The sequence below is a fragment of the Beta vulgaris genome, chromosome 6 (genome assembly GCF_026745355.1).
Source record: "Beta vulgaris subsp. vulgaris cultivar EL10 chromosome 6, EL10.2, whole genome shotgun sequence".
In the NCBI taxonomy this organism is placed as follows: domain Eukaryota; kingdom Viridiplantae; phylum Streptophyta; class Magnoliopsida; order Caryophyllales; family Amaranthaceae; genus Beta; species Beta vulgaris.
The window spans coordinates 53,743,509-53,768,353 of record NC_079207.1 but is presented as its reverse complement, the minus strand read 5'-3'; the positions used below and the strand labels follow the sequence as shown (position 1 = coordinate 53,768,353).

General features: G+C 36.8%; 2 protein-coding genes and 1 long non-coding RNA gene across 4 annotated transcripts in view; all 3 read right to left on the bottom strand.

Moving 5' to 3' along the window:
* Positions 1 to 2,093: 2,093 nt before the first annotated feature.
* On the bottom strand, positions 2,094 to 3,506 carry LOC125499079 (uncharacterized). Its single transcript, XR_007275744.2, has 3 exons — positions 3,280 to 3,506; positions 2,732 to 3,203; positions 2,094 to 2,645 (listed from the first exon to the last, which is right to left on the bottom strand). It is a non-coding gene; the product is annotated as an uncharacterized LOC125499079 (long non-coding RNA).
* Positions 3,507 to 3,644: 138 nt separating this feature from the next.
* On the bottom strand, positions 3,645 to 5,381 carry LOC130591700 (uncharacterized). Its single transcript, XM_057395379.1, has 3 exons — positions 5,259 to 5,381; positions 5,100 to 5,177; positions 3,645 to 4,659 (listed from the first exon to the last, which is right to left on the bottom strand). Exons 1-3 carry the CDS (start codon positions 5,349 to 5,351, stop codon positions 3,805 to 3,807), a joined length of 1,026 nt encoding a protein of 341 aa, XP_057251362.1. The 5' UTR covers positions 5,352 to 5,381; the 3' UTR covers positions 3,645 to 3,804.
* Positions 5,382 to 7,715: 2,334 nt separating this feature from the next.
* Positions 7,716 to 24,845, bottom strand: part of LOC104897079 (nuclear pore complex protein NUP160) — a 34,243-nt gene continuing 17,113 nt past the window's right edge. Inside the window, exons 17-28 of one of the 2 annotated variants that reach the window (XM_010683894.4) lie at positions 20,120 to 20,190; positions 19,688 to 20,034; positions 19,236 to 19,304; positions 18,840 to 19,155; positions 18,406 to 18,531; positions 16,853 to 16,961; positions 16,535 to 16,606; positions 16,268 to 16,382; positions 13,691 to 13,798; positions 12,907 to 13,044; positions 8,484 to 8,657; positions 7,716 to 8,398 (exon numbers count right to left, since the gene is read on the bottom strand). In XM_010683894.4, coding sequence (XP_010682196.2) covers positions 8,357 to 8,398; positions 8,484 to 8,657; positions 12,907 to 13,044; positions 13,691 to 13,798; positions 16,268 to 16,382; positions 16,535 to 16,606; positions 16,853 to 16,961; positions 18,406 to 18,531; positions 18,840 to 19,155; positions 19,236 to 19,304; positions 19,688 to 20,034; positions 20,120 to 20,190 — 1,687 coding nt within the window. In that variant the 3' untranslated portion in view covers positions 7,716 to 8,356. Of the gene's footprint in view, positions 8,399 to 8,483; positions 8,658 to 12,906; positions 13,045 to 13,690; positions 13,799 to 15,526; positions 15,764 to 16,267; positions 16,383 to 16,534; positions 16,607 to 16,852; positions 16,962 to 18,405; positions 18,532 to 18,839; positions 19,156 to 19,235; positions 19,305 to 19,687; positions 20,035 to 20,119; positions 20,191 to 24,845 lie in introns of those variants that run through there. The other variant, XR_008970005.1, reaches the window with a different exon arrangement.

The following is a 24,845-nucleotide window of genomic DNA, read 5'->3' as shown; positions in this document are numbered from 1 at the left end:
ATGCTTGAGAATGCTGTAACAATACCTCTCCACACCCTAATAATAATCTAGAATTTAAGGGGTGCAACAAGGCCAGGTTTCATAGATCATCATCTACATGTCATAAACATCCACAAACTAAAGGTTGTCGTGTTATGTCAAACACGTGTTAATAGGAACATTTTCCAATCACTCCTAGACGATGTCGGGGGCACCCATTTGAAGTGGTTTTATGCACCTGGAGTTGAGTACACAAGTGGTAGCATCCTCATGTGGGACTCCATGGCTTTGGATATTTCTACGTTGCCCGTCACGGTTATGGGAGCAATTAGGATGAAAGTGTTGTTGAAGGTATTCAATTACACTTTGTCAATTACTTAATTCCATTTTTTACTTATTTTAAATATATCATTTGTTTCAATTTACAGGGTCGTTAGTATTCCGGCATTGGACTACATCCTTTTTTTGGAATATTCGATTCGGGTTTATATCATATTTCAAGAACCACTTTTTTTGGGTATTCCGATGGAATTACAACAATATTGTTGTTATATAATAGATTTTGGAGGAATGGATGAATTAAAGTGTTGTTATAATATTATGTAATATTTTGTAGTAGGACACCTTTTGTGTATTATAATATTATCGACTGACTATTATGGACTATTGTTAGTTTTCATACATATTTTTTTTGCCTATTTCCCTTGATTTTTTTTTTTTTTTTTTTTTTGCTGCTTCACTCTTTTCCCTTTATTATATATTTTATTTTCCTCGCCTCAAATTTATTAAAATTATTACTAATTTTAATAAATTTCCAAAATTTATTTACATGTTACAAAATATCTAGACCTTACAATTACAAATATCTTTTACAAAAAAAAAAATTATAAAAATGCTCACTGGATCTGAATACTTATAGGCCTGAAGTCATTATTGGGGTGTAGATGTAATGATGCTATGTGGTATGATGGATGCTGATAGTAGCGTGTAACATTAGGCCTAAAGGACATAGAGAAGCGTGTACACGTTAACCCATAAAACCCAGCCTCTGTCTATCTGTCAACCATTAAAGCCCAAAATCTATCTGTCTACCACTTTGCCTTCTCTCTCGCCAATTTCCTTAACACCAAGCTCACTGCTTTTTTGGGCTCTCCTATATATTAACCAATTGACGCATTTCTTGTATACCCATAACCCATGTTCATAAGTTTGGGCTATCCTTCATCTAATTAATTCAGCAGCCTAGTTACCCACTAATCCTTCATCTAATTAATTCAGAAGCCCAATTAACCTTCATCCACTCTCCTATACCCACTAATCTAAATGAATAAGGTTCCAAAAATTGCAATAAGGTGTCCATCTATAGACAAGATCCTAAATGGTGGGCTTCCTACGGGTTGCATTACAGAAGTATGCGGCGAAAGTGGTACCGGAAAAACATAACTTTGTCTCCAAGCTGTTATGACTGCCCAACTACCGCCCAACTATGGAGGTATCTATTGTGGCTCTATTTACTTGAACACTAATGGTCCATTCCTCGCTAAACGCGCAAGAACACTAGCAGATAAAATAAGTACATTATACGATTCTGGGGAAAATCCACTAGACAATGTCATTGTCAAACAAGTCACAACTCCTAATGAAATGAATGTTGTTTTACAAAATTTGAAATCATTTATAAACAACTCAATGGCAACATCCCGCCCATTGCGCATGGTTGTTGTTGATTCAATCACTGCGCTTTGTAGGTCCTACTTCGCCATGGATGCACTATCAACAAGGTCCACTTTCTTGTCCTCAGTTGCAAACGAGCTTCTCAGTTTGGCTAATCAATACAACATGGTCAGTAATTGAGCCACGTTGGAGGACTGTAGAGACTATGCACTCCTCTGGCCGGGACGTTAAACCATGTTTGGAATTGTACTGGAGCGGGATTATCAACACAAGGTTGTTCCTAACAAAACAAGATTATGGTCACACAACCCTTAGGCATGCAACTATTGTCCAGTCCTCTTTTCTCCCTCGTGCTACAATATTTTTCGTATTATAATTTCAAGCCTCGATGACGTTATTGAAGATGATGCCGGCCCAAGTTGTTCTTCTAGCAATTGCTAATCCTAAACTTCTCCACTACTGGCCCAAATTCTTCACTACTGGCCCAACTACTCCCACTACTGGGTGTAATCCACTGCTGGGCTTTTATTAAGCTTTTGTGTTATTTGGGTGTAACGTCCCTTAGTATGTAATCGGATGTAATGTCCTTAGTATGTAATCGGATGTAATATCCTTACTATTTGCATTTCAATATTCAAGGTTCCTTACTATTTGCATTTCAACCTTCTGTTAATTTTCCAATATAATAGCCTTAATAATTATCATTCTACAATATGGCCCTTAAGAAAACTATGGGCCATACAATGCCCATATGGTCGACATATATACCAAACTATGGCTGGACATATACAAAACTATGGGCCATACGGCCATATGCCCTATACAAAATTATACAAAATCCTGGCCCAACATAAAATTATGGCCTATACCAAAATTTACTTCTTTCAAACCCTGTCAAGCATACCCTTAACACTCTCCTTCACCTCGTTCTCATCGCACAATACATCTTCTGTTAGCAGCCAAGTACTCTCCTCCTTTATGTTCCCACCACCCTGCACTCAATTACCCACTCACTATACTATACTTAACCACAATATATCTTAAAATGTAATGTTTCTAAATTTCGTCAAACACTTACAATGCAATAGTCAAACTTCAAACGAGCTGCACATCCCTTTATAGCAAGCAACATATGAATCCCACTTCTGTTACAACCATAAGCATTTCATGTTAATGCACCACTTCACTTCTGTAGGGACAGGACAGGGTTACGGGAAAACATCCCAATTACTTACCCATCCGTATGAGAAGAGGCCATATTCACAGCCTTTCAGGGCCACCTGCATAGCTCACCGCTTAACCAACTTACATCAAATGACGAAAAAAATTTGTCACCTCCCATTACCTAACAGAGTTCCACACATTATCTTAACATTTCATTACCAATAAATTACACCATTATCAACTTTATTACTTACCAGTTTTTCGATAGCTTCACAATGCGCCTCAAGCGGTCTGCTGCATTGTGAATCCATCACCCAAATTTCCTCTGTGTTCACAGAAATGGCAAGACACCACCAATGACTTCCCTGTAAAACTGGAATAAACACCTAAACAAAAAAATAAGTTAAGTTACTCCTCATTTTCATAACTTTAACACAGACTATTTAGTAAGGATATTCTTACCACAAATAGTCTATCAGCACGCACCCCTTTCAAATCATTACAGGTCTACCGCAACTCCGTTGCCGGATCGTCTCCCAAAACACCACTCTGCACATCAAAACAAGTTTCAATATCAACTAATACGCACTCAATCACTCATCTAAGGTTTTCAATACAATACTAACTTAACCCTTACAGCAAATATCGGATCAATCATAAGACACAGGCTACCAACAATTTTCTTCCTCCATGACTTTGTATACATTGCTGCCGCAACCCTTACATACTAAGTCATATCAAAGAACATCCATTAAATATATATAATAAGTGAAATTCCGATATAATCAATTATATTTACCAACAAACTAACATTTGCGTCAACACAAACTTCATCAACACCAACGACAGTCTTACAATCCCGCACCGTGGCAGATAAAGAACCACATCTCACCATAACAGGATCGTCACTGCAAATGCAACCAATAACAGGATGACTTCTTGCAAAACAATAAAGTTAACTTAACAATATTACTATCTTAACTTTACTTACTCAGAGGACGAAGTGTAGTTGCAAACAAGCTTCACAATTCTTAACCTATAGTGTGGGTACACTTTAGGAATAATTTGCACATCAAAATCACTACCAAGCTTCACACTTGCCCTTGTGCATCTCCGCCTCCTACTCTTTTTCACATTACCAACCACATCTGCTGTTTTGGATTGGGTCCCCGAAAGTGCATCATTACTACCCTGTTCCACATTTACACCGCCACCCTTGCTATTCCCATTCCCATCCATATTGCTACCGCCCAAGCTTATATTATCACCACCAACGTTAATTGGATCTAATTCAACACGACCCCTGAAGCTTGATCCCCACTCATACCTACCCGTATTCATTGGCGTCGTCTCCGACAACCCAATATTCAAACGCTTAACTAGGCTTCCCACACTCCAATTACTATTACTATGTACCCCCTCATCCTCATGCTGCTCTTCTACATAAGGTTCTTCCCCTTGCCTAACAAATTGTTCTTCTACATAAGGTTCCCCTTGCCTCACACCCTCCTCTTCAGTAATAACATTTTCTCCTTGCCTACCAGCTTCTCCAACAAGATCTCCAATTTCCCTTGAATTTTCCCTACCTTCCCTCAATTCTCTTTTGTTTGTCCTATGCCTCATCTGAACCCTGCCACCCCTAGGTCGTGGCCGAATCTCTTCACCTTCTGATTCTACTCCCCTGTCTGCACCAACTCCAACACCTTCCATGACACCTCCCATGTGTGCACCAACTCCACCACCTCCTATGTGTGCACCAACTCCACCACCTCCCATGCGTGCATGTGCTGCTGCCGCAGTAGGTAATTCTATACCCAAACCACTGAGAACAAGGCCAACAATCTGCACATATTTCACATATTATAAAAACTTTTGGTCTAATAATTATTATTTACACTCAAAACTATGTCATAAAGTTAACTATCAAGCTACAATTTCACTAACTGCAAGGAAGTTAGTAATTTCATCTCCTTGATATATATATATATATATAGATATATATATATATATATGTGTATATATCTATATATATGTATATATGTATATATATATATATATGTATATTAATATATATATGTATATATATATATGTATATATATATATATATATGTATGATATATATATATATGTATATATATATTATATAGTATAATATAATAATATGTATATATATATATATATGTATATATATATATATATATGTATATATATATATATATTATATATAATATTATATATATATATATATATGTATATATTACTCCGTAACAACTAATCATACCTCATAAGCCATGTACTCCGGACCCATCGTGTCCCTCGGCATCATCGGATGATTCTCACCATAAGCAACATCAATGCACTATTAAATACAGAAATTCTTCACATTAAAACACTCTCAAAATCACATACTTATAATTCAAATGATGTGTGACGAAATTACCTTTAGGCTGCCATAGTCACCACTTGCAATTCTGTCCTCAGCTTTAGCTAAGTTCACATCTTGCACTGACCATGCTTTCACTCTAGGAAACATCCCCCAATTCAAAGGACGACGGTTCAGCCTATCCAAGTAAAGAATCTGCAAAGACACATTCTATCAATTTACCATTACACCACATCAAAGATATTTACATTTTCAAATTCACATAATACATATTCACTAACCGCAAGGGAGTAGGTGCATCCCCCACATCCCTTTGCATAACCATCTTTATAAAACTTCTCTGAAAAGTGGCACCCATGCTCAACTAACTTATCCAATACAAGGGAAAACCAATCATAATTGACTGCATCCATCGCCACACTACAAACAGCCACCAACTTACTCTCTAACCTTCGACAAGTTGTCGGGCACAGAAAATCCCCTAACAAAAGCATCAAAAAAGCCGTCTTGAATTCATGTTCTTGATCAACGCATACGGACCCCTCGACAACATCAATTACTTTAACCAATGGAACACCAACATCAATTGCATACCTCTCACGAATATTCTTCACTGCCATCTTCATCCCCTCACTGCGTGCTACCATAGGAACCTTCCTAGGTCCATGCGGAATTCCCAAAATCCAATACACTTGGCTCTTACCCAACGGGTATTCAACACCTCCCGACAATATCAATACTTTGTTAAAAGGATCAAACAAAGACATTATCCAATAGCACAATGAACGTGGCAATCTCTTTCTCTTCAAATGAAGGATTCCCTCAAACCCCATCTCCCTAACCCACTTAATTTTCAGATCATCAAAACCACCAACTATTCTTCCCAAAGTCTCTACCCTACAATTCACATTTGGGTGTGATCCATTACACTTATCTAATTGTGTTTTAACCACCTCTGCCTGTAATTTTACTTGTCCACCTTCACTATCATGGGACTGCATCACATTACATATATATAAACATATTAAACATTTCTAATTATATTAAATGTCAAAAATCTTTATGCTTGCTTACCCTCAACACAGCTCCAGTCACAACAAATTTGCTGCTCTCACCTGCATCACCCTTCCTATTCTTCCCTCCCTTGCTTTCTTAAACCTTCCTTTTCCTCTTACCCTTCCTTCCTCGCTTCCTCGCATTGCCCTGCCCAGATCACAAACATTAAAATTAACAGTCTACTAAATAACTTCTACAAAAACATAAACATGTACATCAGTCTACTAACTAACCTCTAAACACTCAGCTTCCTCCACATAGCTTCCACTAGTGGCCTCTTCTTCAACTATCGCCATTTAGTTGCACTATCAACTCACTCCAATTGTTACCCAACAAGAAACCAACAAAACTCATACAATTATATGAACTACCAAAATAATCATAATAACACTTCTACAAATTTACAACTTTAAACAATAAAAATTTTTCAAACAACACTTCTACTTATAATTATTATTGATCAACTTTCTATAAACACTTACATAACACCTACATTCCAACAATTAACACCTAAATTCCAACAATTCAAACAATTCTAGTTCTTAAGAATTTATAACCATTTTATAATATCTAATTAAAAATTTGTGTATTTACTTACCGATTTCCGCACCAAAAACCTAGTTCTTCAACCACAACACCACCACTTCACTTTACTTTCAGCTCAATTATATGAAGATAACCAATTCCCCGGTTTAATTAACACATGCAAATCAAAATTCCGATGCTTCTTTGCTCTAAATCTTTAATTTGTTGTCGGAAAAATTGAAGTTCTCGCAGGTTCTCTCACTTCTCACTTACCTTCTTTTAAAAATAACCCCCTAAAACTTATTAATGGGTCAATTGACAAAAATACCCCGGTATTTACAACAATCCCCCAATAACGGGTATACGCGAATCAGGACTCAATGTCCAATATGGGTTTATCATTCCTCTGCAAGCTAGCATTGTTGTCAACCTACATATTTTCCCAAAGAAAAATAAAATAAAATTACACAGTTTACTTGACAAGGTAAAAAATCTTGAATGTCCCTTTCTTTTTTTGTATTTTAGGCATCGTAGGACCACCATCTGTATCACTTTCTGGCAAGATAATAGACTGTTTCTGACAACACCAGTCAAAAATTCTTATTTTGTTCACGGCCTATTAGATGTACAAGACATTAGTGGAATTTTCAGACAACAGAAAAGATTGCAACTGAAATTTTCAAACAGAAAAAGATTGCAACTGAAATTTTCGTATGACATTGTTCTTTTACCTAAACTACTTGATTTAAGGATCTAAACAATTCAATAGGAATCTTCCATTCGCATTTTTTTTTCCCACCAAGAACATTTGTGGAACTCATTGACCCTCAATTTGGAGTTATCCTACTTTCACGCAATCTTTCCCTTTTCCTGATTTCCATCTTATAATAATTTGTACTCAGAGGGTTAATGGAACAAGCCAAAATGCAAGTCTAAATACAAGTGATGTGTAATGCGCTGAATAAATACAAATTAACATTTACATTTACATTTCTTTCTGGCCTAAACTAACAAACATATCGGATAATGCCGAGTAAATGTAGTAACAATCTCAACAGAGGCCACAAACTTAGCTATGATATTCTCCTAATGAATGCACATGTTGGCAGTTGCTATGCGCTAAATTTGCATTTACACAGCTACATTCTGCAGACAATCTAGCTGCTAAGCCATCCTTTGCAACTCTGATTACTGTAGAGAGAGGACAAAATGCTTGCAATCAGGCTAAATCATCGAGTTTCACTCGTCAGTATTTGAGAGAAAACAGGATCCTTTCAAATCTCAGTGTAATGCTAAGCCCCTTCACTGTTTTGCTTCTAATTTGGCAATGGATATGCTGCAGAAAGTGAGAATGCTGGCTTCTTTACATGGAAAGATCTCATTAAACACAAGCACGCTGAACATATTACATCGCAGTTCCCCGATCATCAATCGGTAAAGATATGCAGAAGTCAAAGCAACTTCTGCAACGAAATAAGGCTCCTTTCTCATCAGAATAAACTATAAAATGAGTGCCCACCTCTGCACATCCTGATATATCATGCCATATCAAGTCAATTGCAACTGATATCTTCTTAAGCAAAAGAAGAAACAGCATCCTCTGAGTCGGTTTTCAACTAAGAAGCAGCAAGAACAAAATATTACTACAAACTATGGATAAGAGTAGACTGCTAAAATAGGCAACTGAAAGAGCAGACATACCAGGATGAGATGGCTCCGTAAAGCTCCACGCAAAAGAGCTTTTAATTTTTCACACTGATCAGCCATATGACCTACACGTATTGATTCTTCAAGGTGACACCAAAGGCGTTCAATTGATGTGTAAGGGAACCACGTCGCAAAGGGTCTTTTCCGATGGATTATGCCAGATGGTCTCTGCAGTTAAAAAATACATCTCTTCAGCACAACCCCAGCCTTTCAAGCAAGTTGCAACATATCACATGGAAGTAGAATGGAGCAAGAAAGAAATTCTACTCCAACTAGTCAAAATCACAAAGATTGGGGCATCAGACCACCTTCATGTCAGATGCTCTAAAAAATAAAGGTAAGTTCTATAACAAGGGAGTTCCCTGACTTGAGTTTATTATTCAGGTCTCAATAAGCAGAAAAACATAATAAAGCTTTGTCCCAGTGCATGCGAACTGGCAGTATAAGTGAGTATAGTAACATCAAAGAGGTATGAAGAGAACAAAGCCTTTGCTCAGGTTAAACAAGCCAAATAAATAACACGAGAAAAACAGCAATGGGCACCCCACCACATCATGTTCAGGCTGGACGATGATACTCATTTGGATTTAAGCCCTTGCGTAAATGAGGCGTAAATGGACTGCAAAATCATAACTCATCAAGCTACTTGCACAGTTATACCAGAAGAAAATAACTTAAGCAGAACATATCATGTGCTATCCAATTTGTACAGCATATTGAACAAATATTTAACATCAACGTCGACTACATAGACTGATCTATAATGCTCAGATGTGGTAACAAGAATTCCAGATATCACTATTAGACATGTCAATTTACAGGGAGTTTTCGCAATATTTTTGTGATACAGTGATCAAGCCTCATAGCATATTTGGCGCCCACGTATCAGCTTTTGGTAGTATAAGGACGGATGACGTAATCAACTTCTGGATTATATGATGTTCAAGCATTGGACAAAATCGTACGGCTTCCAAAAAAAGTCTAGTATCATCCTGTTCATGTTGAAAATCATTTAATAACTTTGGTCAAGCTCAGCAATCTTTTGAAACTCAGTACATTAGGAAAATAATGCCTGAGTTGGACTCGCTTATCAATCAAACCAAAATTATACTACCTCCGTCCTTTATTAGTTTACCCACTTTGACTTATAACACTATTCATGTTTATTACTTTGACCGTCATTTGTACTTTATATGTAAGGAAAATATAATCATGTGTGATATTGTTTGATTCGTCTCAATATGTAGTTTTGGAATATTAAATTTTTATAATTTTTACAAATACATAATTAGAGATATTATTACTCAAAGTTTTACATTGATAAATGTGAAAAGTCAAAAGGGGTAAACTAATAAAGGACGAAGGGAGTATATAAGTTTTATTCTTCCATAGCTGGTTTAATCAAATTAGCTTTATCCTTCTATGACTCATTTGAATTTTATTATAATGAGTTTAAACTTCCCTCAGTTCCGAACACTTTACACAGTTTAAACTTTTGCACTGTTCATACTCTCTTTTTTGTTTTGTGATTTATGTGTAAGTAAAAGTATAGTCATGTGGAATCTTGTTGCAATAATCTCGACATATACTTTCAAAAATAACAAAATCCTCTAGTTTTTGCTTATAGAGAATAAGTAATATCAATGATTTCTGATATACATTGGCAACCTTGCCTGCGAAAGCATGTGTGTCAAGTATTTAGAGATAGAGGAAGTATAACATTAACAGTCTTCTCCAAAAAAAAAAAAACAAACATATATAATCACTATTGGGAATCAATAACATTTTATATGAGTCAAACAACCTCTTTCGAGACTCAAGTCCTTTCAACTGAGAGAAAAAATGTTCTATTCATAAGCATGAATAAAGGAGTTAATCACAGATAAATAAATGAGTTGGTCATGTGCATACATGAACCTTTCACGTTCAAGCTTATATGTCATAAGAGAATTCAAATCTGTCCAAGCTGGTCTATCTATTAAATCACAAAAAGAAACAAGTTTTAGCTGTGCCCGTGCTCAAGGTGTCAACAGCCAATTCATTCAGAATCCTACCTTCAATGGGAGAAGGGCCCAACAGAGCAGACATTCTGAACTGCCTTCTCATTAAAGAAAAAAGATTTGGAAAATTGAGATATAAGAATAGATACAGCATATAGACAACCAGTCTCTGAGAAGAGGCTAATAAAAGCCCATTTACTGAACATCAGTTAGCCTAAACAAGGAAACAACCCCATAAAAAAAGAAACAGAAAAACCCCTTCATTTGTCCAACAAAGACTCCCATCAAGAAGTTTTGCGGCTCTGCGCCAACAAATTCAGTCATTCTTCTCAATCCATAACAGCCAAGAGATGACCATATAACCTGCTACCAGAAAGATTACCTACACCTCTACCACCCCAAAAAACCCTATGCACTTGCACAAGCTACAAGTGATCCGCCACCATAAAGGCAGAACTCTATAAGTAGCATGGAATTAAAACTCTCATGTTTCGTTACAGAACGACAGTTCTGTAACGGATTTTGGATTTTCAATTCTGCAAAATCCCGTTACTGAACGCCATAATAAAATCACATACTACTCGCCGCGTTATCCGTTCCGTAAGGCGAACTCGCCACGTCAGATGTTTTTATCCCATTACATCCGTTCTTTTCAAACATTGGCAAAAGATATTTGGAAAATTTGTCAGGAATAATCCCACCTTTGGCCGATCTTCCAAAAATAATCCTACCTTTGCTTACTAAATCGATTTTTTGGTCCCAAGAACATAGTGACCGGTAACAAAAAGTTACCAGCCCCCTTTCCCTCCCCCTGTCGCAGCCCCCCCTCCCCCTCCCCTCCCCTCCCCCCGTCGCAGCCTCCCCTCCCCCTGTCACAGCCCCCACCCCCTCCCATTCGCACCATCTCACCACCATCATCCACCATTCACACCACCTTGAAATCCGCAAAGAGGAGAGAGAGAAAGAGGAGAGAGACAGGAGGAAGAGAGAAGCGGCGACGAGGAGAAAGAGGGGATGGGGGCCTGGTGGCTGAGGCGGGGTCTAGGAGGGAAAACTTACCAGTTTGCCAAGTTACAGGTTTTTGGGATCAAAAAATCGTTTGGTAAGCAAAGGTAGGATTATTCCAGAATAATCCAAAGGTGGGATTATATTTGGAAGATCGGCCAAAGGTGCGATTATTCCTGGCAAATTTTCCAAGATATCTTTTGCCAATGTTTGAAAAGAACGGATGATAAACCTCCTAAAACTCCAAGAAAACCATAACATTCTATCACCTTATCCAAGCTCTAACTCTATGATAAACCTCCTAAAACTCCAAGAAAAATAAGTGGCCATTTAACGAACTTTTTCTATTCCATATTATATCTTAGCTAAGTCATCATGTGAAGTATATGTCTAAATTACTGGTGAGCTTTGAACGCAAAAGCAATAATTAACACTTAACAGATCCACAATTTATGTGCATAATCTTTTCAGACGGAGAAAATAATTCACTTTTGACAACTTTGGCAAACATCGTTAACTATTGCATTTGCCACTAGAGCTGTATCAAACTTTTATCGTCCCCCCATAAATGAGCTCTAGGCCAAGACCTAGTGGGAAGAGTGGACTACTTATTTTATTAGACAAAACCTGATATATACTCATTAGAAGACATTGGTCAAAAATCCTTTTTCATATAAAGCTTCTTTTCAATATAATCAACTTGGAGATTAATAGTTCTAACAATCTCTTCTAGAAAGACTCCATTACATAAATACCGAGATTTTGGACTTTCATAGGGAGTGCAAGCTAGATGTTTAGTAACTCTAGAATTCCACCACAATTCTACGGTCATAAGTTATCACTAAATTTCACGTCTTAATCGAGATAATAAAAATATCTCAGAGAACAGTCATCTTTCCAAGGTAGCATTAAAATTTACCAAATATTTTGAAGGGTAATTGAAACTTAATTAATTGACATAACCACCTATGTCTACAAAGAAGCTCCTGTATAGAGCAGCGCAAACTCAAATGTACACAATATTAGCCTACTATTAGACAGAACTTGTTATTCCCAATACTGTTCATCTGAATGACATCAAATTGTTACTTCATAATGAATTAGAAGTGCAAATAATTTACTGAGCCTTAATTTAGTAGTACAGCTTAACCTATAAAAAAATCTGTCTTTTGTTCCTTCATATGACAGACCATGAACAGAAAGCTCAATTACCATCGAGCTTCAAGGTTAAGCTCTCTTCTCATTCATAAATGGGAACAAATTGATGTTCAAACACAAAATCATAGGGGTCAAGTGGACTACAATGTACATGTTAAGACGATACTATGTATTGGATCACAAGATGACATCATAAAATCATGGAAATTAGAAGCCAAACGAATAAACACAATGCTTGGGAGTAGGAAACCTACCACTAAAGCATAGTCCTCTACATACTCAACCAACAGTTCTGTAGCCTCTGGATATCTTCCATAATCAACATATAATCTAAAAAGAGTAGCAGGATTTAATTCATGGCCAGTCATCCCACTTTTTTCTCTCCGTGCACCCTGCACAAATTCAAAGATATACGCATCAGAAGTATGTTCTTATCTTTGGGGTCAAGAAGCTCATCACCTCCTAATCTGCAATTTGTATCAATGATTAATTTACTGCACACTTCCATACATGCATTTCAGCAATAAAAGATGAAAAAATAACCAATGTTTCTCATACTCAGAACACATAAACTACACTCTAAGTTGATAAGTTGTTAATCACCAAGATATTTTCCTAAAGTTGATTTTGTTTGCTGAAAGAAAAAAAACCGAAGACATAACCATGAAGAGCTCCTCCTTTCCCCATAAAGAGATATGGAGAGGGATATTTTATGTTTCTTCTCTTTTTTCTTGGGGGAGGGGGGGGGGGGGGGGGGTTCACTATCTGGGTAATTTAGCTTATATGAGCTTAAGGCATCCTCCTATCCTACAGAATTAAATAGCACCAAACTGAGATATATGGGACATTTTAAGGAAGAAGTGGACAACACTTTTCCCTCTCTCATATGGCAAGCAAAAATGTCAATGTTGAGGAAGGATAACCTTGATATCAATAAAAGAATCCATAAGAGGACATGTGGGAGGACACAAGACTTTCAATAAAGAAAATCAAAATACTCTGAAAGTCAGGCTGTACATTATTGGCCAGTAAAATTACCTTGAACATATTTACCAACCAAAGAGGCAATTCAATCTGAGAATCAGAGCGCAGGAGAGTTTCTGCAACTACTATAGGTAGTCTTCCATGACATCCTTTGTACTTCTCCTGTTAATCCCCATCAAAATATATTACAACAAAAATTATCGCAAAAGGTAACAAATTTTAATATTTTGTTCTGGAATCAAAGGCGCTGGCTTTGCTATATATGTTCTATATAACCTTACATTCTGTGCAAAAAACTTTCCGAAACTTATAAACAGAACGTGCGATGAATGTAAGAGTTATTGAGAAGGTATATATACACACAAGTATAACATATATCTCAGTTTGAATATGTTCAAAGGTGCTGGCTTTGCTATATATGTTCTATGTAAGAGTTATTGAGAAGGTATATACACATAATTAACAACCAACCAAACTTTCATAGGTATAAAATATCAACTTACCAAATAAGGACCTCGGTCCTTATAAAGTAGTTAAATAATAAAAAGGGAACAACACGATTCAATCATGATCCAAATTAAGCAATGAAATGTTAAGAAGCAACAATGAAATGTTAACAATAACAATTATCAACAATAAGGACCAAGAAAGCAAGGAAATAAATTCTAGCAACAAAACGCATAATCAAGTGCTTTTAGATGGCTTCAATAGCAAAATTCATATCATTAAGTGGGCAAAGACATTTGGGTCGCTAAGCATTGCACAATTGCTTAGATGCTTCATGCAAAGATTATAGAGTAGCAAAATCCATTATACTACAAGCAATGTCAAACCTCAATTCTCTGCTTAAGAATTCACCAGATGAACAGAAGAAATATTAGGGAGGAATAAGCAGGACTTTGATCTTAATTGCGCAAAAGATGATAAAATGATCAATAACATAGCTAGCCCACTTTCGAGAAACGGGTTCTCTCCTTCAAGTGTTACTCTCTCTCTCCAAAACTTTTCTGAATGCCCTCCTATACAAGCCTTCTCCTTAATTGACTCTCCCTCTTACATATTCTCTCCATTCCAACTAAATTATTAGGCTTATCTATTATCTAAATCCACGTCTAAATCCTTGAACTACCTGGAACCATTTAATTTCTACCAGTATTTTTTGTCATGAATACATCCTTCAAAACTTTATCTTTAAGAGCTTCTTTCGCATCCAGCAGAAGTGTATAATGTCTAATTGTGTATGCACTAACCGTATACACAATCTCTATATTATTGACGATCTTGATACTCAAAATCATATTGCACTTCCTAAGCCCAACTACAATATTTACTAGCTTATCATCGATATTGATATCAACTTATTTCTACTCGTATTCTATCCAGAACACCAGCACTTACATACACTGCCAAGGCCTAAGAGTTCTAATCCTTTCTCCTACCCATTTGATCTCTAGAACACAGATAAAACGTGCACATGGATTTTTCTTCCCTATCACTTCTACCAATGCTCCTACCTTTCTTGTAATATGTTCCCAAATCCCAAGATACTTTATGCAACCTAGTTTCAACGCTCTTCCCTGAAATTTGTTGCATAGAAACTAGAAGCCTTTGTGTATTTAACACCACACTAGGGTAAAGGCGTGGCACGCCGCTTCTAGGAGACAACCTAGCAACTAGAAATGGCAACAAGTCGAATCGAAACGGATTTTCCAAACTCCATATTCAACCAACCTGTGTTAGAACTCAAACTAATTAAATCGAATTCAGGTTAGACTATTGTACCTCACACCGGGTCGGACATGAGTAAGAATGGACTATCACATCACAAAAAAGAAATTAGATAACAATTATACTAACTAACTTCATATATGATAATGCAACCATAAATACCAATTGTAATGTAATTTAGATCTGCTAGTTGATGAGGTGGCACTATTGAGCGGATGAATTGTTGATAAGCTCAACAACATGTAGGACTCAGATCTTTCTTTTACTTTTGGATCTGAATAGAAATTTTTTTCTTTGTACCGAGGAAGACACGCATCAGATTTGGATTGAATTATCGTCCCTACTCGGGACTTCTGCACACTTATCACTACAAGAAGACAGAGGAATTGCAGCATGTCCCTAAGATAATAGAAGTATTATTGGAGACGGCCAAAGATGGTCGCAACCTCAGATAATATGTAGAAAAGACATATAAAGCATGGACATTGCAGCACCTAGCAAGACAAAGTTTATAAAGCTAATCCAACCAGTGAGTTTTACATATTCATAATCAAAATGATTTATTCATACAGAGAATGTGAAAATCAATGATAAATCCCACAGGAGAAACATAGTAACAGGGGCATCCTCGTTTTAGATGAACCCCAAGATTGACAAGTCCAACTAGATGCAACTCCTAAATGAAGTGAAACTTGACTAGAAATATTTCTGCTTTGTTAAGCCAGAGAGGAGAGTAAAAACACTTCATAATCGAACAAAACCAATCCACTAAAAACATAAAACTAAGATTGCCACTCCATCTCTTATCAGCCCCATAATTCATTTTCTACATTCAGAGGGATCAACAACTCTAGTTTCTTTCATAGAAATGTCATATGGTAAAAGATTAGAGCAAACACATACCAGATATTGCTGAAGCACTTCCCACTGACTGCTTTTTGTTTGTTGAGTGTCCACATTAAATGGTTCATTAAACATCATTTCATCCGTCGAATATGTTAGTAAAAGACCAGATGATCTACAGTCATGAAGAATGTATCAAGATAAAAAAATTTAGCATGCGATAAAGCCAGTAAACTTGGAGTGTGCTGAAAACATACACAGCAAGAAACCTTGTTTAGGAGTTCCATTAGAAAGGAGTTGATGGTCTAAACAGGAGAGAGAACTTACCCAACCATTGGAGAACTGGCTTTATTTGGGCAGCATTTCAGGGACATTGCAGAGAAGACTCTTTCAAGTTCCCTGAACCAAATGAAAAAAAAAAGCACAAAGAAAAACAACCTAATGAGAAAGGACCGACTAACCAAAACAAAAAAAAAACAAAAAAATGAGACGAAAAAATTTGACAGCCACTAAAGGAGCTGCATGTGCTCTTGTTTGAGAATCAGAATATGTCCCTTTGATCCCAGCTGGATCCTGGAAACTCATCTGAGGGCAAAGGAGGTTCTTTATTGAAAACAGATGGCCTGGAATTAGGTATACATATACCTTTTTAATGCAGAATCCTTCCAAAACCGCAGCACAACTGTAAATGCCATGTCGTACAAACTTGTGTCAACTAAAAGGTTGACTAGATCTGAGGGCACATTTCCATTTCCTGAATAAGGAAAAAGTAATTATGAAATCACACTAAATGAGAACTGAGTCACTGACTATAATAGATGTAACAGAAAAAGTTCCCGTTGGAAATGTAAGAGCATGCAAAAACACTCTATAAACAGAGAGAACTGATCTGGAAGCTGTTTTCTAAGAAATTCATAGATCATCCCACATAATAATTCCTTTTAAGAAATTCATAGATCATCCAACATAATAATGAACAAATTCATCAATATCCAAGAATAGACCCTCTGAATAAAAGGTGGAAACTAGAGGGAAAATGACTGGCTTTAGTCAATTATTAGAAGGAACGCATAATGAATTATATATTCAGCTACACTAAATCATTAAAGAATCAATCAATGGCTCAGCACAAATTGGCAATAGTTGATAAATTTTATTTGTTTAAGGCTAAAAAAAAGTATAGTAAAGGTGCATTTTAAAATAAAAGTAGGGGTGTCAGTTGACACCCATAGCGAAAAAGGGCAGATCTGCTCATGAGAATGACCAAGTAAGGTGACAAATTCATTTAGAGGTTATTTGGTTTAGAGGGATCTGCGTATATAAACTTACCTCCAGTTTTGTCAATCTGCAGGATACCTGAGAGTGATTTGAACATCAAAAGAAATAAGTGAACAAAGTTCCTATTTCACTTGATATACGAGGCCACCCATCAGGCTTCATGCTGGGAGGAATCCCAGAATATTTTGCAATATAAGTACTAGTCAAGAAGCCTAGTGTTATAAAGATGTACATCTCAGAGCCATTTATCTGGGGGTTTCCAGGCATTTTATTTCGATGCTATCAAGAATGATATCATGATTATTTCTCCCAATTGATTTTTTTTCAAGGGCTCTTTCTCTACTGTGCTCTTCTCTCTTAGAGTTTATACAATTTGTTTATCTAAAAAGGAACACTTGAAATCCAAGTATATTCAAATCAACCTATTAAGTTCGCATGAGAAGTCGACATGTGTCCTCTGGGAGGTTTTTGTTTCAAAAAATTGGTGTCCGTGTGCTTTTGGGGAGCCTGGATCTAATTTCTGGTCAGCTAACTCCCTTCCACGCCTGAGGTTGCAGGTTCGAAGATGTTCTTCCCTCCCCCTCCCGGAGATGGGGAGTTCGAGTGTTATTTTCCCCATAGAATAGGATAGAAATTGCACAGTAAAACAAGGTAGCATACCAATAAACTTATTCATAATCACTGGTGCAAAGACCCTCAACATTGGATTTATGGAATAAGATTTAACAATTTTCCAGCCACCTTAAAAGAGTTACAGAATCAAGCAGAGACAAACCTGAATCAGACTAAAGTGAGACAGGTATAAAATAAACTACCCCTGACCCTGGTAGAGAAGTAACAGAACACATGGACACATAACCAAGCACATACATTCACAGAAGTGCACACATCGCACAGATGCACAAAATCAAGGCTCTTACCCGTACGCGTCCAACTAACATTTGCCAGGGAAAGCACATATTCAGCAGATGTCACCACAAACTCATCTTCAAGTTTCTCAATACCAATGTATGAGTCCTGGGTTTGAGCCTGGACATTAATTCCATCTGCCACATTAAATTAAAAGAAGTCAACATCTGCCTTCTGTAACTTCACCAAAAGTCATGAGTAGTAAATGTTAAAAAAGATATTTTGAAGATTAACATAAGTTAAACCAATTACAGTAAAAGGTTTTAGTCGAAGAATCAGAAACTTCTCCCAAGAAGAGAGAAACTTTGAAGTTAAGGGAACTAAAACAAATAGCAATATCAACATTAGACTAGCAAGACAATTAAGACATGAGGGGGCTAAAACAAATTGCAATATCAACATTAGACGAGCAAGACATTTAATAAATTGCAATTATGATGGTTACATTGTTCTTCCTCTGTCCTAGCCTTCTTAGATGGATGAGAAGCACTTTGCAAATGACTTCGGCCAATCTGATAATCAATCCAGGCATATAAAGGATGCACAAGATGCAGACAATTTATAGCAGCGGAAATTCCATTCAGCCTTTCTTGAATAGCAAGTGAAGTGTTCTGGTGACTTTTCAGTGTCATTTCATTTTTCAACTGAGCAGAATATAAATATATGTACGTTGCTGCCTTTCGCCAATTTTGTTGATGCATCTCAAATGCATAGAGCAGCTTGTAAGGGTTTGGCCTCGCTGATATATCTGAGCATGCTGCCTGCATATAGGAGAATATTCGCAATCACAAGCAGTTTAAAAATCAAAACAAAAAAGAATTCTGACATGCTGCCAAATTACCTTCCAAGCCAGCTCTTGCTCAGCCTTATCATTTAAACCAATAAAGGGAAGATGGCTGTCACAGAGAATCTGCATATAACATTGAAGGAAAAATCAATTTTTCCACTTATTCCATGATGATAGAAGTGCTCCTCAATACAAATCCCATACATAAACTAGAATTGCTCAGCGGATATACAGGCATAAAACTGGAAGTTTTTTGAAGTGGATACATCCATCCTTCAAAAAGAAAGCAAGTTAACAAATGTGGATGTGGCAGCCATTTAGAGGAAGCCAACACAATTTACTAATATAGATTCTATATATCCAGACAAAACAGAACTCGCTCCTATTCCCGGGGACAGCATCCACCCTTGGGCATTGGCCCTTGGGTGGGGCTTATCAATGCTTTAAAACAATTATTCTCAACAAGTTGGCTTACCAGACATAAAACTAATAGTTGGACTACTAACCTTTGTTGCACCACGTTCATACAAAACTATTATAAATCGCCTCAAGCATATAAATCGGTTCTCGTCATCAGGATTTGAAACTAGTGCACAGTATGCATCATAGTACTGATCGAGGTCCAAGGCAAACTTAAAAACATTTGCCCATAGCCTCCCCTTAATAGCAGTTGCAGATTCATTAGCGAAAATGACGTTGGTAGCATTACCATCAGGAACAACAGCTTCATCTACCTGCTCAAGAGCAGCCAGAGCAAACTGACAAGCGACATCACTGATATTATATTGCTCAAATTTCTGCATAACCCATTGATAATAATGAAGCTTCCATGCTGCAGCAGATACACATTCATCTGCATTCAAGAAAATGCATTAACAATCAGCAGGACAAGAGAGACACCACTGAGGCTGATAAAATATCATTAACTATGTAAATACCCAAATGTGACAATCCAGCCTCATTTGGCAATTTCTGCAGTGCATGAGCGGCACCTTCTCCAGATGAAGCCCTGAAAACAGAACATTATTAGACCATGAATCACGATGGAACTATTAGAGAGCTGCATCTTTCAAGGTGTTCAATACAGATGTCCAATCATCAATGGTACCATAAATTCAAGACGCACAATTATACATTTCCACCAACCAGCATATCACTTACTAGAGAGCTCTTGTTCAACATGACGGAGAGACATGTAGCTAAAGATGCACATACAAGCAAGCAATAGGCAGTGGTGAGTGGGTTAAAAAAGATGATGAAGCAACAAATTATTTGTATAAATGGGCAACGCATCACCTCATTTGTGCAAAACCATATAACTTCATTTTATTCCAGCGTGGATACATAAATGATCATCTTTTCTTTTTTCTTGTTTGTTTATTATGGAGGGGAATAGTTGATCGCTCTTCAACTTTCACTCAAAAAAATTCAAGAATGACGACTGAAATGCCAAATGATGGAAAAACAATGGAAAACGCATGACGGAAAGCAACATTGCTACAATAGATTAAAGAACACAAAGACCTCTCTGAACTGCTCACTCCTTTTTCTAATTATAAGGCATCTTAACCAATTCTACACATTTTAAGAATTTAGAAGACTATAGTTTAATTTTTATCGGCAATAACAACTGATATTAGATATAGCATTGGTACCTTGATATTCTAAAGCTGCATTTGATTATATTGGTATTGTAGAATGTCTTATATTTTAAAAACAAACACTTTTGGCTAAAATGCCTTATAATTAGAAATGAAGGGGTTGGATGGCAAATGCAAAGAGAAAGATAGGATTGTATTACCTTTCTTTGATTAAACTTTAGGAGCAAGGTCTAAGGTGTATCACAAATGCCTTATAATATTACCGTGATATTCTAAACCATCTCGTCATCAGGTCCTCTATCTCTCTCTAAGCAGCAAGAATAAAAGCAAAATCACCCGACTTCAGAAACTTACATAGTCATTCTTCTAAAAGAATTATCAAAATTGTGTTCTAACATAAAATCTTCACGTATTATTGGCACAAAACAAGTAAATTAGACATTTTCTTTCTGAATCCTACTCAATACCAGCTCCAACAGCTTTACGAAGTCACCACTAGAAAGATTGAGCATACAAAGATCTACAAGCTGACACATTGCCATGCAATATCTAATTGCTTTGTAACCATTATGCCTGCTAGTCTACTAGCAATAGCAGATTTGTATAGAGCTCCTAATAAGTCCCTCCATCACCATATGACACTGTAATTTGATTTAGATCCTCCTTTGGTATCTCATGATTTGATCGAATCCTGGCTTCAATGTTTCATTCAAAAGCATTTGAAATGCTAACTACAATCCAACTTTGTACAACCCTGAAGCTATCGATGACCTTAACCCAATTGACCACAAGGAGTTGAATTTACCAACAGTGCTATATACAATTGCCGGCTTCCAAGTTGGTGGCCACTGAAACTAAACTCAGCCTTCATCATGTTTTTATGATAGAATGTACAGTCCAAAACATCATTAGCTTGAGCCAGTTGGAACCTAGATAGCACGAAATGCAAAAGCAGCATTTCAAAAAACTAGAAATCAAAAACCACTCAAACATCCAACCTTCATTGCAATAATCATAAATTTCAACCATACAACCTAGAGAATATGATATCCCGGTAGTTGAAAGATTATAAAATTATAATTTCAGATTCAGCTAGACCCTTGATCAAACCTCATAGAACTTCATGCACTCGTGGTATGCCTCAGTGTGTAGTAACACAAACCTTCCTCCAAGCTAGACTTAGGTACACCTAGTAAGCCTCGTTTTAGGCGAGCACACTTCCTCTCATGTGTTTATGGGTTATAAATTTTCACTCAAATCTGTATCAAGAGGAAGTCAATGAAGTATTATCTTTTGACTTTACTATTGTCTCATTTTCCCCTTAAGAATGGTACAAGATGCATATAGATCATGAGGAATTGCAAAGGATTATAACGTGATAAGGTAAAGGTAGAGAAAAGATTTTGGGAATGTGGTGCAAGTGTGCAACAAGCCAACTAGTGGCGGAAAAACAGTTCAATATCTATGGTCATTAGAAGCAAAGGCAACATAGGCTCCTACTAGAAATTTGAACAGCATACTTCCTTGTCAAAACCAAGAATGTTGACTTGACCCTTCTCAATTCACGACTTCTTGGAAAATTTTATTTTTTGACTTTTTCACATTCTATTATTATTTACAGAACCTTTTTTTATAATTCTTCTCATTTTCTTTCATTTTTTATATCATATCAAATGCATTTCATTTTAATTGCATGTCCTTCAAAATGACCAAAATACCATTACACAAATTCTAATCATCAACTTCGATGCTACTCACTATCTAGGCTTGCATACAAGATACATAAAGGACTAGAGACAAGTAATGTAGGGTTGATCACTAAATCGGGATAAAAGAACTCAACAAGACAAGCAAAGGGATGAATACTAAATCAAAGGCGCCTTTGCATGTGTCACAAAAGTCTCAAAGAGTACAAAGGAAAGAAAGTAAAAAAAAAAAAAAATACATCTTCCCAAAAGAATCTTATCAAATTGAACTGCATTAGTAATTAGTATCTCAACTGTTGAACATAATGGTCCGATAAATTTGAAAATATTATAACCTATAGAACTTTTCATTGAACTGGGTGTAAAAAGCACAATCCAGTATACTCCACAGTTTACTGCTCCTCATAATCCACTCGTTTTTCTTTGAATGTCAATGCCCTCTATTTTGTTTCACTCTCAACTTCTTTGCCCGTACCGTTTTTAGAAATAGCTTTTGCGTTCTCTGTAAAAACTAAAAGCCTTATCTGTCTCAGAGCCTTTAATGATGAGGGAGAGAAAGAAAGAAACCAGTGAGGTCAAGCCTTCAAACACCACTAAAGCCTATAAAGAGCCGTACACATACTTCAGGGGGTTTCCAGTGGTTGGATGAGCAGACCGAGAGAATGGGACTGCGATGGGAGAGAGACAGAGAGGTTAGCTGCTTCGAGGCTGATCTAGCAAAACCCAAATGGTTTTTCGCCTAATATTATCTTACCTCCCATTTTTCTATCCTTTTTACCATTCCTGTAAGTAAAAATGAACGCGTGAACATCCCCAACCCACACGTTACGAAAGACCAAGATGTTTCCAACGAGGGGATAGCATTGTGAGCACATTCAGTTTACGCTTAAGGCTTACCAGGTTTTCGCAATTTCGAGTTCCAGCACCTAGAATCTCTACCACCCTGCTGTTATTGTTCTTCCTAGCTTGAAACATTCATCAATAAGCTCGCTATAAGACCAAATGTTACTTAACAGTCCTATCTTTGGTAACACAAACGTAGAACTTCTATCATGAATCCACCACTATAGCTTCGGAACTGTGAAAAAAGTCGACATAATTCACGTCTTAATGCCACTTTCCAATTTTGAGGCATGCGATTTCTTACAACTCCCAAGATTCTTACTATATATAGAGAGAGAGGGAGAGAGAGAACATGCCACGTTAAAGCTAAATTCTGACAACATTACACTACCATATTGAAAATGCTTCTAACTTATGTCACCGAACTCATCACTATCAACACCCTGCATAATTCTTTTCAGCATCGAATTGGAGTTCAATAACCACATATCATTCTCATAAACGTCAAAATCACCCCGATGCCTCCAAAGCGGCTCTGTCCTAGGTCGAGGTAAGGAGGATTGAATGTAAACATCCTTACCCCTAGGACAATAGAGATGTTATTTCCAAGTCACTCTTAATCTGATACAAAACAACAGTCAACCATACAATAGATAAGAACTGTGGACTTAGAAGGTTCAAATAATTTACTTTGGCTATCATCAATATGGTGGTGCAAATGGCCGTATTACTCTCAAAAACTCTAGAATAACGTCGCATGATATCAAACCACTTCAATTCACTTCCACTAAAACTCACTTCTCCCAGAGATACAAGCCTTACATGGTTAGTTATCTTCAACATATCATGGTTTATCATTGTCCACAAGCTTGTGCCTCACAAAGTATTTACAAAGGGAACTCTTCCAATTAATATTAAACTCCTACAAATCACAAACTAATAAATCAGAGATATATTAAAATTCCGAAAATCTCTTTTTGTCTCTTTTCCTTTCTGAATATATAAAGGAAACTAATAAACAAATTAAGGGAAAGTCACCTATATGCAACTCGGAGGCGAAGCGCATATATTTTGTCCTCAAGTATAACGTCTCTCGATAATAAACACCATCACCAGAGACACCGGGTGGCGGGTACAAATCCAATCATGGTTCTGATGCACAGTTGCAGTTGCATTTGTGACAACTGGCGGATTATAGACTGTGAAGTTGCTAGAATGAGAGAAACCGAAAGGAAGATGTATTTTTGAATCTTTCTCAATTCCCAAGCTAGCAACACAGGTTTGACTCCAATATAAGAGGCCCTTCAAAAGATGACACGTATTCACATTTCTCTTTTTCACAATAAAGGATTCATTAATAGTAAATGCAAAGCAGACAAACCAGGTGTATTTTCCGACTTCCTCCAATCTGAATTAGATTTGATCCGTTAAGTCCAGCTTGTTAGACTCTATGTGAATTCAAAAATTCGTAATTCAATATTATTTGTAGTTAAAGAAGATGAGATTTCTTCTTC